Source organism: Diceros bicornis, chromosome 26 (genome assembly GCF_020826845.1).
Source record: "Diceros bicornis minor isolate mBicDic1 chromosome 26, mDicBic1.mat.cur, whole genome shotgun sequence".
In the NCBI taxonomy this organism is placed as follows: domain Eukaryota; kingdom Metazoa; phylum Chordata; class Mammalia; order Perissodactyla; family Rhinocerotidae; genus Diceros; species Diceros bicornis.
In genome coordinates this window covers 13,667,473-13,680,683 of record NC_080765.1, presented here as the reverse complement: position 1 = coordinate 13,680,683, position 13,211 = coordinate 13,667,473, and the positions used below count along the sequence as shown (strand labels likewise).

General features: G+C 45.5%; 1 protein-coding gene across 6 annotated transcripts in view; it reads left to right on the top strand.

Annotated features, from left to right (window-relative positions):
• The window catches only part of SUN1 (Sad1 and UNC84 domain containing 1), a 60,481-nt gene that overhangs the window by 23,755 nt on the left and 23,515 nt on the right, over positions 1–13,211 (top strand). For 4 of the 6 annotated variants that reach the window (XM_058569451.1, XM_058569452.1, XM_058569454.1 and 1 more), the window contains exons 3-9: positions 1,729–1,917; positions 3,828–4,012; positions 5,075–5,101; positions 5,213–5,389; positions 10,984–11,181; positions 11,750–11,833; positions 12,137–12,247. In XM_058569451.1, the coding sequence (XP_058425434.1) occupies positions 1,729–1,917; positions 3,828–4,012; positions 5,075–5,101; positions 5,213–5,389; positions 10,984–11,181; positions 11,750–11,833; positions 12,137–12,247 (971 nt within the window). The remainder of the gene's footprint in view (positions 1–1,728; positions 1,918–3,827; positions 4,013–5,074; positions 5,102–5,212; positions 5,390–10,983; positions 11,182–11,749; positions 11,834–12,136; positions 12,248–13,211) is intronic. The other 2 variants (XM_058569456.1, XM_058569455.1) reach the window with 2 other exon arrangements.

Sequence of the window (13,211 nt, the reverse complement as noted above, 5' to 3'; positions counted from 1 at the left end):
TGTTTCTTTACCATGGGGAGAGATGAGAGTGTGTCTGGATGCTGATGGTAAGGAGCTGGTAGAGAGAAGTTGAAGACGTGGGAGAGAGGGGAGGTGACTGACAGTAAGGTCTTCCAGAAAGTGGGTGGGACTTGGTCTTGAGCTCACAGAATGGGCTTTAGGGTTCCTGTTCCGCTACAGCGGGAAGGAAGGGGAAAGCATGAATAGGGGTCATGTTGTAGATTCTGTCTGAGTGGCTGAGCTAACATCTATTGCCAGTCCTCCTCCTTTTTTCCTTCCCCAAAGCCCCAGTAGATAGCTGCACGTCATAGTTGCACATCCTTCCAGTTGCTGCATGTGGGACGCAGCCTCAGCACGGCCGAGGAAGTGGTGCGTCGGTGCGCGCCCGGGATCTGAACCTGGGCCGCCAGTAGCGGAGCGCGCGCACCCAACCGCCAAGCCACGGGGCCGGCCCTGACTGAACATTTTTTAGTGTCAGATCTAATAAGTTTATGATGAATTTGATTCTGAAAATATTTCTCGAATATGAAGTACAATGCAAAAATGTTCTTAAGCTCATTGACTTACTCAGATACTGCTGGTCACTGCTTATTTCCACATTCTAGCCCAGTCTGCTCCTGGGCACAAGTGCTTTTCCCACTGCCTTATGGGTGTGCCTCCCTTGGATGACCCATAGAAGAGGCCAGAAGCTTCCGTCTGCACATCTCTGCAGTGCTTCCTCCGGGGCCCTCAGATGAGGGCCACTCTCTGGCAGGGCACAGAGGCACTTTGTAGCCAGGCCCCAAGCCTCCTGTGCAGCCCCTCCTCAGCCTCTCCCACCTCACCCCCAGTGCCCTGGGTTGCAGTGTGGTCCCCGGGCCTGCTTTGTTCCCCTGCTGTCTCATCTGTGTAGCACCTGGACACATATGTCTCCCTCCCTCCTCTCTGGTGCCTTTGCTCACCTTCCTCTTTCCTGCTGGGCTATGTGTTCCTCCTTCTCTGTTGGTATGGATCCTCACGGTAGGGGACCGTGTGATTTCTGTCCTGAGTGAAAGGGGTGAGTTAGGTGTGCTCGGGCCACCTGGACCGTTGGGGCAGATCAAGAGGTGTGACCCTACCCCAGGGGAGGCACAGAGTAGGTGCTCAGTTCGTGTGTCTTGATTTGGAAAAACTTGCTAACAACACAAAAAGGTACATCTTTTAGTTGAAGATCATGACGTGGAGGGGAGTTGAAGTGACTCTTCTTAGTCACAGTTTGTCTCCAGCTTCATGGTGAGTTAGATGCAAAGTAGCGTCGATGGTTCAGTGACTTGCTTTGTCCTTTTCTCCTTGCATTGGTTCATTCTACTTATTGGTCTGTCAGGTTAAATGTCAGGTGGTGGCCACATCTCACTAGCTGCCCTGTCAGACATAGCACCCACTAGTCAATGGATTCTTATTTTTAATGGTGTTGACGTAACTCCCGTAGGAGGGGATTCTCGTGAATTTAGTGGGTCCTGAAGCATTAGGGTCACCTAGACTCAAGTACCTGGGCACCTGGGGATGTATTTCACGTGTGCTGAGGTCAGAGCATCTGTGGTGACTGATTTGGGTGCAGCTTACTTTTGCTTTGTAGAAAAATCATCACACAGTAATGGTTGTTTTTTAAAATCCCCGGTAGATTACACGTTCTCTTCTTTATTTGTTCAGTTTGTTTCAAAAGTGGTGCTGTAAGCATTGTTTATCTCTGACAAGTTGTTTTTCTTCCAGTTCAAGTTATTCTTCTGATGCTCTGGATTTCGAGACTGAGCACAAATTGGATCCCGTATTTGATTCTCCAAGGATGTCCCGCCGTAGTTTGCGCTTGGTCACCACAGCATATGCCATCGAGGATGGCCAGGCCGGGGATGCCCACTCCTGCACCAGTGGCGCTGCCTCCTTGAAGGACAGGGTGGCCAGGTAAGCCCTACCTACTTTGTTTTCATCCACATTCTCACCCAGTTAAAACCACACATACCTGCTTTTTGGTCTGTAGAGCCACACTGTCTTGAGTGTAAGGATATGTATGCACTCACACCCAAATCCACACACCAAGTGTTTTGCTTGCTCTAAAGAAGGACTGAGACTAATTTTGCAGTGTGTGGCTTGTCTGGTGTTGATGTTCTGCAAGTTAAGGTTTCCAGCTCTCTGCTCGTGCTCCGACTCTGGAGGGGGTGCGACACCCTGTGAATGGACACAACTCCGTGCACAGTGCCGGCACTCACAGGTCATCTTCAGAGCGGGAGCTGGACTTCAGCTCTCCACCAAATGTGGTTGAAGGGGGAAGGACTCCTACCAGCTTATCACATGGCGTTGTGGATGATCTCTGTATTGTTAACGCTTTGAGTCTGTTCACGCAAGTCTGTGTGGACCAACAGATACACCCATGAAGTGTAGATGTTTCCCTGTATTCATGATTCTCGTCTTCACTTTTCTAAACTCTCCGTGTGCCCATCACCTATCTGTACCCAAGAAGGAGCAAAAGTGTGCAACATCTGCCATTTAGAGAGAAAGAATATCAGTAATGGCTTTACTTTGTTGCTCACGTAAGAATGATGAGTTTCCAGTTTGAGTGGCCGTCTTCTCTCAGGAGTGGGATGGTGTCTGTTTGGAGAGGTAGTGGAGGGCCAGCAGTAAAGCAGAGCTGGGCACTGGGTCTGTAGCAAGGCTCCGGCCATGGTTTCTGCACACATTGCAGTCGCCTGCCGATTGTGTTTAGAGAATGAGATTTCTGGACCTCCACCATGGACAGTCCACACGAGTAGGTTCATGAAGGGGCAGCTGGGAGCTCCAGTGGATTGTGGTGTGTGGCATGGCGTGAGAAGCACCCAGCTGTGACAAGGCTGGTTTTCTGTCACCTCGATGCCCTGGCCAGTCCCTGTAATGCACCGTGCTCATGTGGTACTTCTGCTGCTGCCTGCCTCTCACCCATTGCTTGTTCCCTTGAAGGCAGAGGGTCTTGTTCCATCTGCCGTCTCCTCACTGCCTACCTTGATGCCATGTTCTTGAAGCATTTGTTTCCGAGGGCTTTATCTTTATTGTTTGTGGTAAATATGAACACAGAAATGATTTTAGATTACAGCCTTTCCTTGCTGTACTTAATGCAGTGCCGTCTTTACTAGTGACTGAGAAACGGTGCAGGATGCATGTGTGTGTGCAGTGACTTGTTTTAAAAAGGACAGGGGTTAAATGTATAAATCATGTCATTTTTTATTTTTAGGTCATTTTTATTCTTAGGTTATTTTAAGGTTTTTTCCTTTTCTTTCTTTCTTTTTTTTTTTTTTGTGAGGAAGATCAGCCCTGAGCTAACATCCGTGCTAATCCTCCTCTTTTTGCTGAGGAAGACCGGCTCTGAGCTAACATCTATTGCCAATCTTGCTCCTTTTTTTTTCCCCCCAAAGCCCCAGTAGATAGTTGTATGTCATAGTTGCACATCCTTCTAGTTGCTATATGTGGGACGCGGCCTCAGCATGGCCGGAGAAGCGGTGCATCGGTGTGCACCCGGGATCCGAACCCGGGCCGCCAGTCGTGGAGCGCGCGCACTTAACCACTAAGCCACAGGGCCGGCCCTAAGTTTTAACCACTTTTGGGTCATGGGGCCCAAAATAATCTGAAAACTATTTTGCGTATGCAATTTTAGAAGGAGTTCTTGGACCCCACCTTAAGAATTCCTTTTTTAGATTAATAGATGTTTCATTACAGCAGAAAAGACATCATAATGTTGCCTTAAAAGTAGTATAGTTATCCTCAAAGGTTTTGTGTTGGTGAATTGTAGTCATTTTGTATTTACTAGAAGTCTATAAACTTGTTCCTTATGCCTATTTTTTCAGAACAGCAAAACAGCACAGAAGTGCAAGCAAGCCGGCTTTTAGTATAAACCACGCCTCAAGGAAGGTTGTGTCTTCAGTGGTCAGCCAGAGCAGCTCTAGCGGTCTGCAGAGCACGGCTTGTCTTCGGCCTCCAGTGCTGGACGAGTCTCTGATCCGTGAGCAGACCAAAGTGGACCACTTCTGGGGTGAGTTATCTACGGTTTGATTATTTCTCTGATTGTTCCGGGAAGAATTGAGGTCATGGCCAGGTTGTCCCCTTGCCACTTACCGTGTGGGAGGGGCCCCAGTGAGGTTCAAGGCTTTCCTCTAGACTCGCAAATGGGAAACACAAGGAAGCCACTCCGACTGCTCCTTGTCTGGCTGTGCCAGTGCGGAACCCTCTGTTGTGGTGGGGACCATCAGGTGGTCAGGTCTGATAACTCTGTTTTTCTAAATAGATTACTTTTGTAGGATGTTTAAGCAAAGATATTGTAAAAATTCACCAGTGTGATTTGAAGTTCCAAACAGCTCTAAGCAACAAGGCAGACACAGTATTTTTGAATCATTGGAAAGCACCCAGTGTAGACAAATTGACACTAGGAAATGACATGGCTTGTAAGCTGCCTTGAATTAAGGCAGCAACAGGATGCGACCTCATCCTCGCTGCTGAAAATGTGATGGCCACGGGAGTGACAGCTTTGATAGGGACACAGAGCTGCTCACTTGTGTTCACTTGATGAACACACAAGGTTGGCCCTTTTGAGAAGATGAGAAGTCCAGATCAATTCCAAAAATTTTGTGTGCTGATTTTGGGAAGCATGGGCATTTGTGTTTGCTGTTTTGCTCAGATAGCAAGAGTAGTTCCCAGGCAACGGAGGGAGCCGGTGCTACTCGTGAGGTTCTTGCTTCACTGCAGGGGAGTGCCGAGAAAGGGGCTTCTCTCCCTCTGATTGCCCGTATCCTCTGCCTCCTCTCCACGTCAGAGAGAGAGAGAGAGAGAAAGTGTGTGTGTGTGCGCGTGCGTGCGTGTGTGTTTAGGTACACATATGTATTTTCTCCAAAGATGTGCTTTCACCTTGAATCAGAAGATAGCATCTGGGTATATCTGCAGAAATTTCCATTAATTCTAGGCATTATAAGAGATAAATCTTGACCAATGCCATAATACTGATTTATTAACCATTGTAACCTTCACTTTTTTGTGTGGGTTTTGTTCTGTTTGGTAATTTGAACTCAACAGCAAAAACATGTGTATGTGTGTTTTTTAGGTCTTGATGATGATGGAGATCTTAAAGGTAATTATCTGAGTCCTTTTTCTTCCCTACACTTTTCAAGATAGATGTTTTAGTTGGGTATATAATGCAGATTGTGACAAATAGGTTCCATCTACTTTTTGAAAACTTCAGGTGGAAATAAAGCTGTCGTTCAGGGAAATGGTGACCTGGCAGCAGGAGCGGCCAGGAGCAACGGCTATACCTGCCGGGACTGCAGCCTGCTCTCCGAGCGCGAGGACTCGCTCACCGCGCGCTCCGCTGCCCGCGGACCCTTGTCGAGAGTGTACACAAGGGATAGGACTCAAAAACGTAAGGCTCACACTTTTAAAAGTTAGAAAGAGATTTCATGTCCACATATGTGCTTTTCTTTTTACAAACCTGGTTTTGTAGGCCTCAGAGTCTGCACTATTTCTGTCATACACTTGAACTCAAAATTATCCTTTAAGGGGACCGGCCCTGTGGCCTAGTGGTTAAGTTCAGCATATTCTGCTTTGGCAGCCCAGGTTCGGTTCCCAGGTGCAGACCTACACCACTTGTCAGCGCCCGTGCTGTGGCGGGGACCCACTTCAAAACATAAAGGAAGATTGGCACAGATATTAGCTCAGGGCGAATCTTCCTCAGCAAAAAATAAATAAATAAATAAATAAATAATCCTTTAAAATAAAGTTTAAGAAATGCACCAAAAATTAATTTTGTTCCTCTTCATCCTCTTTCAACTTAGATTTTATGTGGTTAGTATTTTTGTACCTTGGAGTGTCTGAAATTCTATAAATTTGAACTTTGGGTAAGCAAAAGAAAATTCCTGCTTAAATGAAAGTCCCATGGAACCATGCACTTTGAGATATATTCCTTTGTGTTTATGGAGCAGCACGGACATTCACATGTGGTGAAGAAGGAGCATTAGGATGGTGCTTTTGCCTCCACTGCAGAGGGTGTTTATGCCAGTGAGAGTGGGGACAGTATTTCCTCTGGTCTCTGTTGTCACAGAGTGACAGTGAGTGACCAGTGGAACTTCAGATTTGGTGGTAGCTCCATGGGAATGTGCAGGTTCTGGTGGGGCACGTGGAGCACTGGCTGTTTGGGGTGGCAGCAGTCACTGCAGAGAATGCCCATGGGTGCAGCCACGGCCCCATTAGCTATCAGAGGTGGACCTCAGAGTCCTGGCGGCACTCGCTTTAACACGGAGGTCCTCAGAGGTGGCTCTGGAGGCATGTGCCTGTGAGAACTGCTGGGGCTGCCATGGCCTTTCCAGGCAGGCCTGCAGGGCTTCCTCCCAGGCCCGCTGCTCGCCGGCTCTGATCTTTGCCTGGTGTGACCGAGCCTCTCTGCTGGGCCCTGGGGGAGAGCATGGCTACAGCTCCCCTTCCAGGTTCTGTCACGTGGCTTAGAGGCCCCTGCCGGCTCCAGGACTCTGTGACTTCCTGCGCTGTCATCACTGCTCACCTACGGTGTAGAGAGGCTAGGGAGCCCTTGACTTAAAACATATGTTGCCCGTTTCCAAGTCTTTGGCTCCTTGTCTGTTTAAGTGCTGGTCTGCCTGGCAGGGCTACAGGACACGCTTGGTCAGGTGGATGAGGCCACGTCTGTCTGCTCACTGTGCTTGGCTGTGCCCGGTGCATGGGGGCACTCAGTTCATCGTTTTCAAATGACCGTTTTGACATAGTCAAGGATGGTCTGAGGGTAAGTTATTTCCATTTTAGCATCTTAACCTTGTTGCTAAAGCTTCTGGCTTTGTCTACTGTAGTGTTGACACCATTAGCATTAATTTAACAGAATGGAAGGCATAAAAGGGCAGAGGAGTTGGCAGAACCAGTGTGAAGATTTTGTTTATAATGCTTTCTGGATTGCATCATGCGAGAGGGCCCCACGTGGAGACCAGCATTGCGGAGCGCGCACTCTGCTCCAGTGCTCTGCACTGTGACCTCACTAACCTCACAGCAGCCCCAAGGGACCACTGCTGTCCCTATTGTGCAGATCGGCAAACTCAAGTTTAGCGAGCTTGAGAAACTTCCTGGTGGGTGGATGGAGCTTGGACCTGGACGCAGGTGTCTCACCTGCAGGGTGCTATCCCGAAGCTGCTGTACTGCCGTCTCATGCCACTGTTCAGGGGGGCCCCAGTGCCAGGAGCTCCGCACCTGACCTGGCTCCGTGCAGCCGCACAAAGGTGCCTAGTATGGGCGTTATCAAGGCTGCGTTTTGAAGCATGCCATCGCTAAGTTGAGCATAACATTATTCTTAGGGTAAGAGCACATTCCACACACGGTAACCAGGATGCTCACAGATCACAGAATATAGAATATTTGCTGCTTTCCCACGACCTCCTTACTGTATCATAGGAAAGGTTCTGTTCTTTGTTCTGACACTGTGGGTGGGGGTTGGTGTGTCTTCAGATGGAAAGGTGCTGGGTGTGGTTGTGGTAGCTTCTGGAAATTCATCTCACTTTCCTGCTTAAATTGGTCTTCAGTGTTTTTGAGGAGAAGATGAGTTACATTTTTATTTGCTTTGGGCTTCTGTTCTTGTTGTTTTAGATTATAACAGTGGTTTGTAGAGCCAACACTAATTTATTACTCTTAAAAAATATTTCTAATTATTTGAGTAAAATGTTTATCAAGGAACATTTGAACATCACAGAGATGCGCAAGGATGGGAATAGAAATCACCATAGCCTCCCACCGGAGGTACACAGGGGTCCAGCTTTGCAGGATTTCCCTCTGTTGCAGAGTTGAGATCCTACTGCATGAATTGCTATATATAAACAGATTTACATGAAATACATAAAATTTTAAAGCATAAATTAACCCCCACATTTTCTTTCTTTCTTTCTGTCTTTACTTATCTTCTCAGTGTGAAATCTTTAAGTACAGATAAAACCGTCCCCTCCTGCCGTTCCTCCCATCCCTATACAGCTTGCCTTCTAGAGGGGACGCAGCTGATAGGAAGATCAGTGTGAATTTTTTAATCATCTTAAGTGTACAGTTCAATGGCGTTTGGTGCCTTCACAGTGTTGTGAGCTGTACCCTGAATTGCTTGTGTACCTATGGAAATAGGTGGTCTATTTTTGTCTTTACTGAAATGCTATGAGTATATACATATGGTTTTGCAACTTTTTTCATTTTATATGTTGAGATTAACTTCATTCTTTTTGATGCCTGTCTAATATTGCATTTATGGTTGTGTCAAAATTTATTTCATCAGTGTCTAGAATGGACGTTCAAGTTTTTTCTGTTGGTGGACTTTTGGGTGTGCTTCCTTGTCCATATGTATTTGTGTCCATATGCAGATCTCTCTCTCGGGTTGACAAACCAGGGGTGTAACAGGTATGTTAGAGGTGATGTTTCCCACTCGAGCCGTGTGGTGTCGGAGTCCTGGACCTTTTGAGGTTCAGGTCTAGTGCATGCTTGACAAAACGTGACTTTCTGGTTCACATCGGGTTTAAAAGGCTTCAAGTCTTTTCCTTGGCACATCAAACAGTCCTCAACAAAGTGGGGTGTTGATGAGATGTGTGCAGATGACCAGATTCCATTCTCCCCTGAGGATGAGATTCTCCTCAAGAAGTGCGTGGAGTTGCAGACAGGGGGACCTCATGGTGCCCTCGGGTCTGTTTACTAGGCAGTAGCCCCTGGGCCTCGAGGCTGACCTTATTGTTATAAGGTTGCACAGAAGTACCCAGGGAATTCAAATCTGAAAACAGACTCCCTCTGCTCTCTGCCTTGCCTAAGGCAGCACTTGTGTTCCCCAGGAAGAGGTGTAAATTCACTTAGAGAAGATAGGTCCTTCCTTAGAAAACCTGTCAGGTGTCTTGGTGGCTTAGAGCAGAATTTTGCTTATTGAACCAGCCTCAATCTTGAGAGAAATAAGGACTTAAACGCCTGCTGCCTTATGGTAAGTAAGCAGCCTTTGAGATTGGTGTAGCAGACCAACCAGTGCAGTAGAATTTCTGTTACCAAGTGAGCAGCTGAGGCAGAAGCCGGCTACATAGACACAGCTGTGGGTGAGTCGACTGCGTGAGCAGTTTCTGAACTGAGCAGCTAACATATTAATGATTAGCTTTAGGAGGAGCAACTCTGACTGAAGAAACCATAATTAGCAATTAAAATGTATTTTAAAGTGTTCCAACCAGCAGCTTCTAAATAAATAATCTCTGCTGAAAAAAAAAGATTATGTTCAATTTCAGTTTAAATAGATTCTTCCAATTGACTTCACAGAAGACTGACCCGAACCGCTCTGCCTCTTGGCAAAAAAACCGCTCTCCCCATTTTTATACTCTTGCTGATTCTTAATATTTTCATTCTTTTAAAATTTTGCCAATTTGATGGATGAAAATGAAATTTTGGTGTCTTTGATTATCAGTGAGATTGACTATGCCTTACTTCTTAATACATTTTTTTCTATTTTTACCAACCTCTATATAAAGTTTAGCCAGCCCTGGTGCTCTAGTGGTTAAGATTGGGCGCCCTCACCGCCAAGGCCCAGGTTTGTTCCTGCTCAGAGAACCACACCACGTCTGTTGGTTGTCATACTGTGGCGGCTGCGTGTGGCTGTGATGCTGAAGGCTGTGTCCCCAAGATTTCTAATACCAGCAGGGTCACCATGGTGGGCAGGTTTCAGCAGAGCTTCCAGACTAAGACAGAGTAGGAAGAGGGACCTGGTCGCCCACTTCTGAAAAAATTGGCCATGAAAACCTTGTGAATAGCAGCGGAGCGTTGTCTGACATAGCACCAGAAGGTGAGAGAGTGGTGCAGAAAGACCAGGCAGGGTTCTGCTCTGCTGTCCTGTACACAGGGCTGCTGGGAGTCAGAATTGACTCGATGGCACTAACAACTATATAAAGTTTACACCACAGTGTAAAACAAAGAAGAGTGTAAGTAGAGTGTAAAATAAGTTGGCACTGATGCTGGGGGAATAATAACCTCAGCTTTATGGTTTTTTTGGTACAGGGTTCCAATTCAAAAATAGCCTACTGCTACTCAGGCTATTTGGGGGGGAAAAAAAAGCTCTAATTTTATTTCTTTAAAATCACTCCAACTCAGACGTCATCAATTCCAGCTGGCCTCCTGCCACATATTCTAAACTCACTAAGGTTTCACTGAGCTGGGAGAGAAAGTGGACGAGGTACGTCTTAGAACCACTTCGGGGCAAACCAGGGTGGACGGCCCCATGTCTCCAGGTGGTCCTGCTGGAACCAACTTGTAGAAACAAGCCTTCTTCATTTGCTGCTCAGTGGAGAAATGTTTTTTCAAGAAAAAAAATTGTGGCGACTGTGATTTGTGGAATATGACCCTACACATTTTGGGTTAACAGAAAAAAGTACCGGGGATCACACTGCATCTTCTGAAGCTCCAGGCACTAATGAAAAGTAGTAGAGGATGGCTTGGGGTTTTGGCACAGGCGTTCCGTAATTGAACTGCTCCCTCCACACGTTCGTGTGGGTTGTTTCTCTTGTCCCCCTTGCAAATGCTGCAGCAGACACCCTTGAGGTGCTGGGGCCCTTACCTAATGGCCCTTCTCTAGGCAGGTACTAGAGTAACCTTGTGGGCTGGAGATTGGTAAGGGAGTGGCTCCTTGATAGTATCCGAGTATTGTAATGTGAGGATAAACAATATGGGGTGGAATGACCTCAAGTTGGAAGTCTTATGGAAGATTGCCTGGGAGAGAGACTTGGTGTTAACGGCTCTCCCGGGAGGTGTGCTTTGCAGCTCTGCCCTGTCTGGACGTGGTGTGTGCCATCACTTTAGGCAGAGTGCTGTTTGTCATTATGGCTCTTCCCGACTTGTTGTCTTTGGTGTCCATTTAAAAAGTCGATTCTGATTTGCCTGAAATGAGTAATTTGTCTCTCTGCTTTATCAGGGGAGTAAATATTGGCTTTGTGGGAAGAAATAACTGTGTTCACGGTTTTTTAATAGGCGGTGCATCTTTCTACATGGATAGGATTTTGTGGCTGGCCAAGTACACTTCATCATCTTTTTCATCATTCTTAGTTCAACTTTTTCAAGTGGTTTTAATGAAGCTCAATTATGAATCAGAAAATTACAAATTGAAAAGTTATGAATCAAAAGACTGTGAATCAAAAAGCTATAAGTCAAAAAGCCATGAATCAACAGGTATTTAAATAATTTTTTCCTCCTTTTTCCACCAAACAATGCTTTCAAGGTGGATAAAACACTCCTTTTTCCCGCATGGCACTTCATTTGCGATTCTCCTCTTACTGCGGACTTTCTCACGGTGCTTCCTGGGGTTCTTTCTAGAAGGGAGCTTTTGAAAATTTTACTATGCTCTGTATGTATTCAATTTTCTGAAAGTTGATCAATGTTGAGACATTTTTTAAGTTAACTTTTCAAATAAAAAGTTAATATACTCAACTTTTGATTCTTATTACCTTTTGAAAGCAAAAAATTTCTTTGAATAGCATTTAGAATGATATTTCAGAAAAATTTTAAGCAGGCCCCTCTTTGTATGGTATTGGCTGGGCGCATTATTTAGCCAGGTGGGACTTTAAAATCTCTTTCTAACCAAAGCCCTGTCCCCTGTACTCACCTGCCTTGTACGAGCCATCAGCTGTCCTGAAAGTGGAGGTGGTTAGTTCTCTGACTGCGTGGCTGCATTGGGGTCTAAGAAGCATCTGAACTCGGCATCGATGAGTTTTCTAAGCCTCTTTTGCGTGTATTGCAGCTCATTCCAGTTACTCTGGGAGAATGAATGTAAAGGAATTTCTCAGAGAGGATGATCACCTCAGTGTAAATGGGGAGTCACTGTGTAAGTATGGCTTCTTTTACATGTGAAGTACTTACGCTTGGGACGGGTTCCACACGGGAAATGAATGACCCATGTGCATACAGCACCCCTCACGAATTAGGATGGGTTGGTAGAGCTGTTGCTTAAACTCTAAATAATAGAAGCTGATAACCATCAGATTGCATTGGCTTTGGGGTTTTATTTTTTTTTTTTTGCATAATTGTGTTTCGTAATTTTTTCGAACTGCCATTGTTGTGCACAGTTGAGATTGACAAGGTTTGCATATTAATCTTTCCCATTAACTGCTTGTCACCACCCCCGCAGGCGATGACTGTAAGGGGAAGAAGCACCTTGACACACACACAGCCGTCCACTTGCAGTCCTCAAGGCCAGGAAGGGTGGCGGGGACCGTTGGGCACATCTTTTCTTACGCAGGTTGTCTCCCGCTCCTTTTTGTTTTGTTTCATTTTGATCACATTCTTCACAAATGCCCGTTGTTCCTTGTTTGTTTGTATTTGGAGTTCAAGTGCTCATTAAAAACTGACAGGAATAATTCTAACTTTGGTTTAAAATACGGAGAATTTCTCTCTTGAAAAGCTTCTTTGTAAATTTAGTATAAATTAAATGTATGAAAAGTAACTTATTTGAGGTGAAATGAAAGGTTTAGAAAAGGCTGGTTACCCTCCTGCATTGGAGAATTATCTTAACAAGCAGCTGCCTGCCCCTGGGTCCTATTGATGGCAAATAACACCTTTGCTCTAGGGACCGCTGTCTGTATCCTAAACCTTTGTGACAAGGAGGTTTACATAAAAAATGAGATGTTTTCCAATTTATACCTGTACATTTCTTGGTAAAGGGGCGCCTTTTTTAGGCAGCTTTTTTTTTTAAAGCTGAGCTTCAAAAATAGTTGTCTCTTAACTACTGTTAATAATCATAAAGCAATAGATTTTTTAAAAAGTCTTCTTAAACCATATTTCTTTGTGTGTCAGCTGTGTTGGAATTCCTTAATAGTTTCAGGAGTCAGCATGCAAATGCTAATATGAGTATATAACTTTCAGCAGTCAGTCTTAAAAAGTGAAACAAAATGGATTTCATAAGCAGTTTTCTGCCTTGTACAATGTGTGACATTTGATAATAAAGTTTATTGTGCCTTATTCTGTCATCCAGTGGTACTACCATTTATAATTCTACACACTTTTTCACTGGAATATGTCAGCCTTTAGAAAGGTCTTCGCTGTGGTCGTTGAGTAATCATTGTCTCACCTGGAGCATGGTAACTGCTGGTGTCTGGGGAATTTTATTTGCTTTAGAGTATTGCATTGTCTTTCCAGTATAAATTCTGTTAGCACCAACTGCTAACATGTGTAAGGTAGCTGCTAGCCACCCCCGCCATGGATTT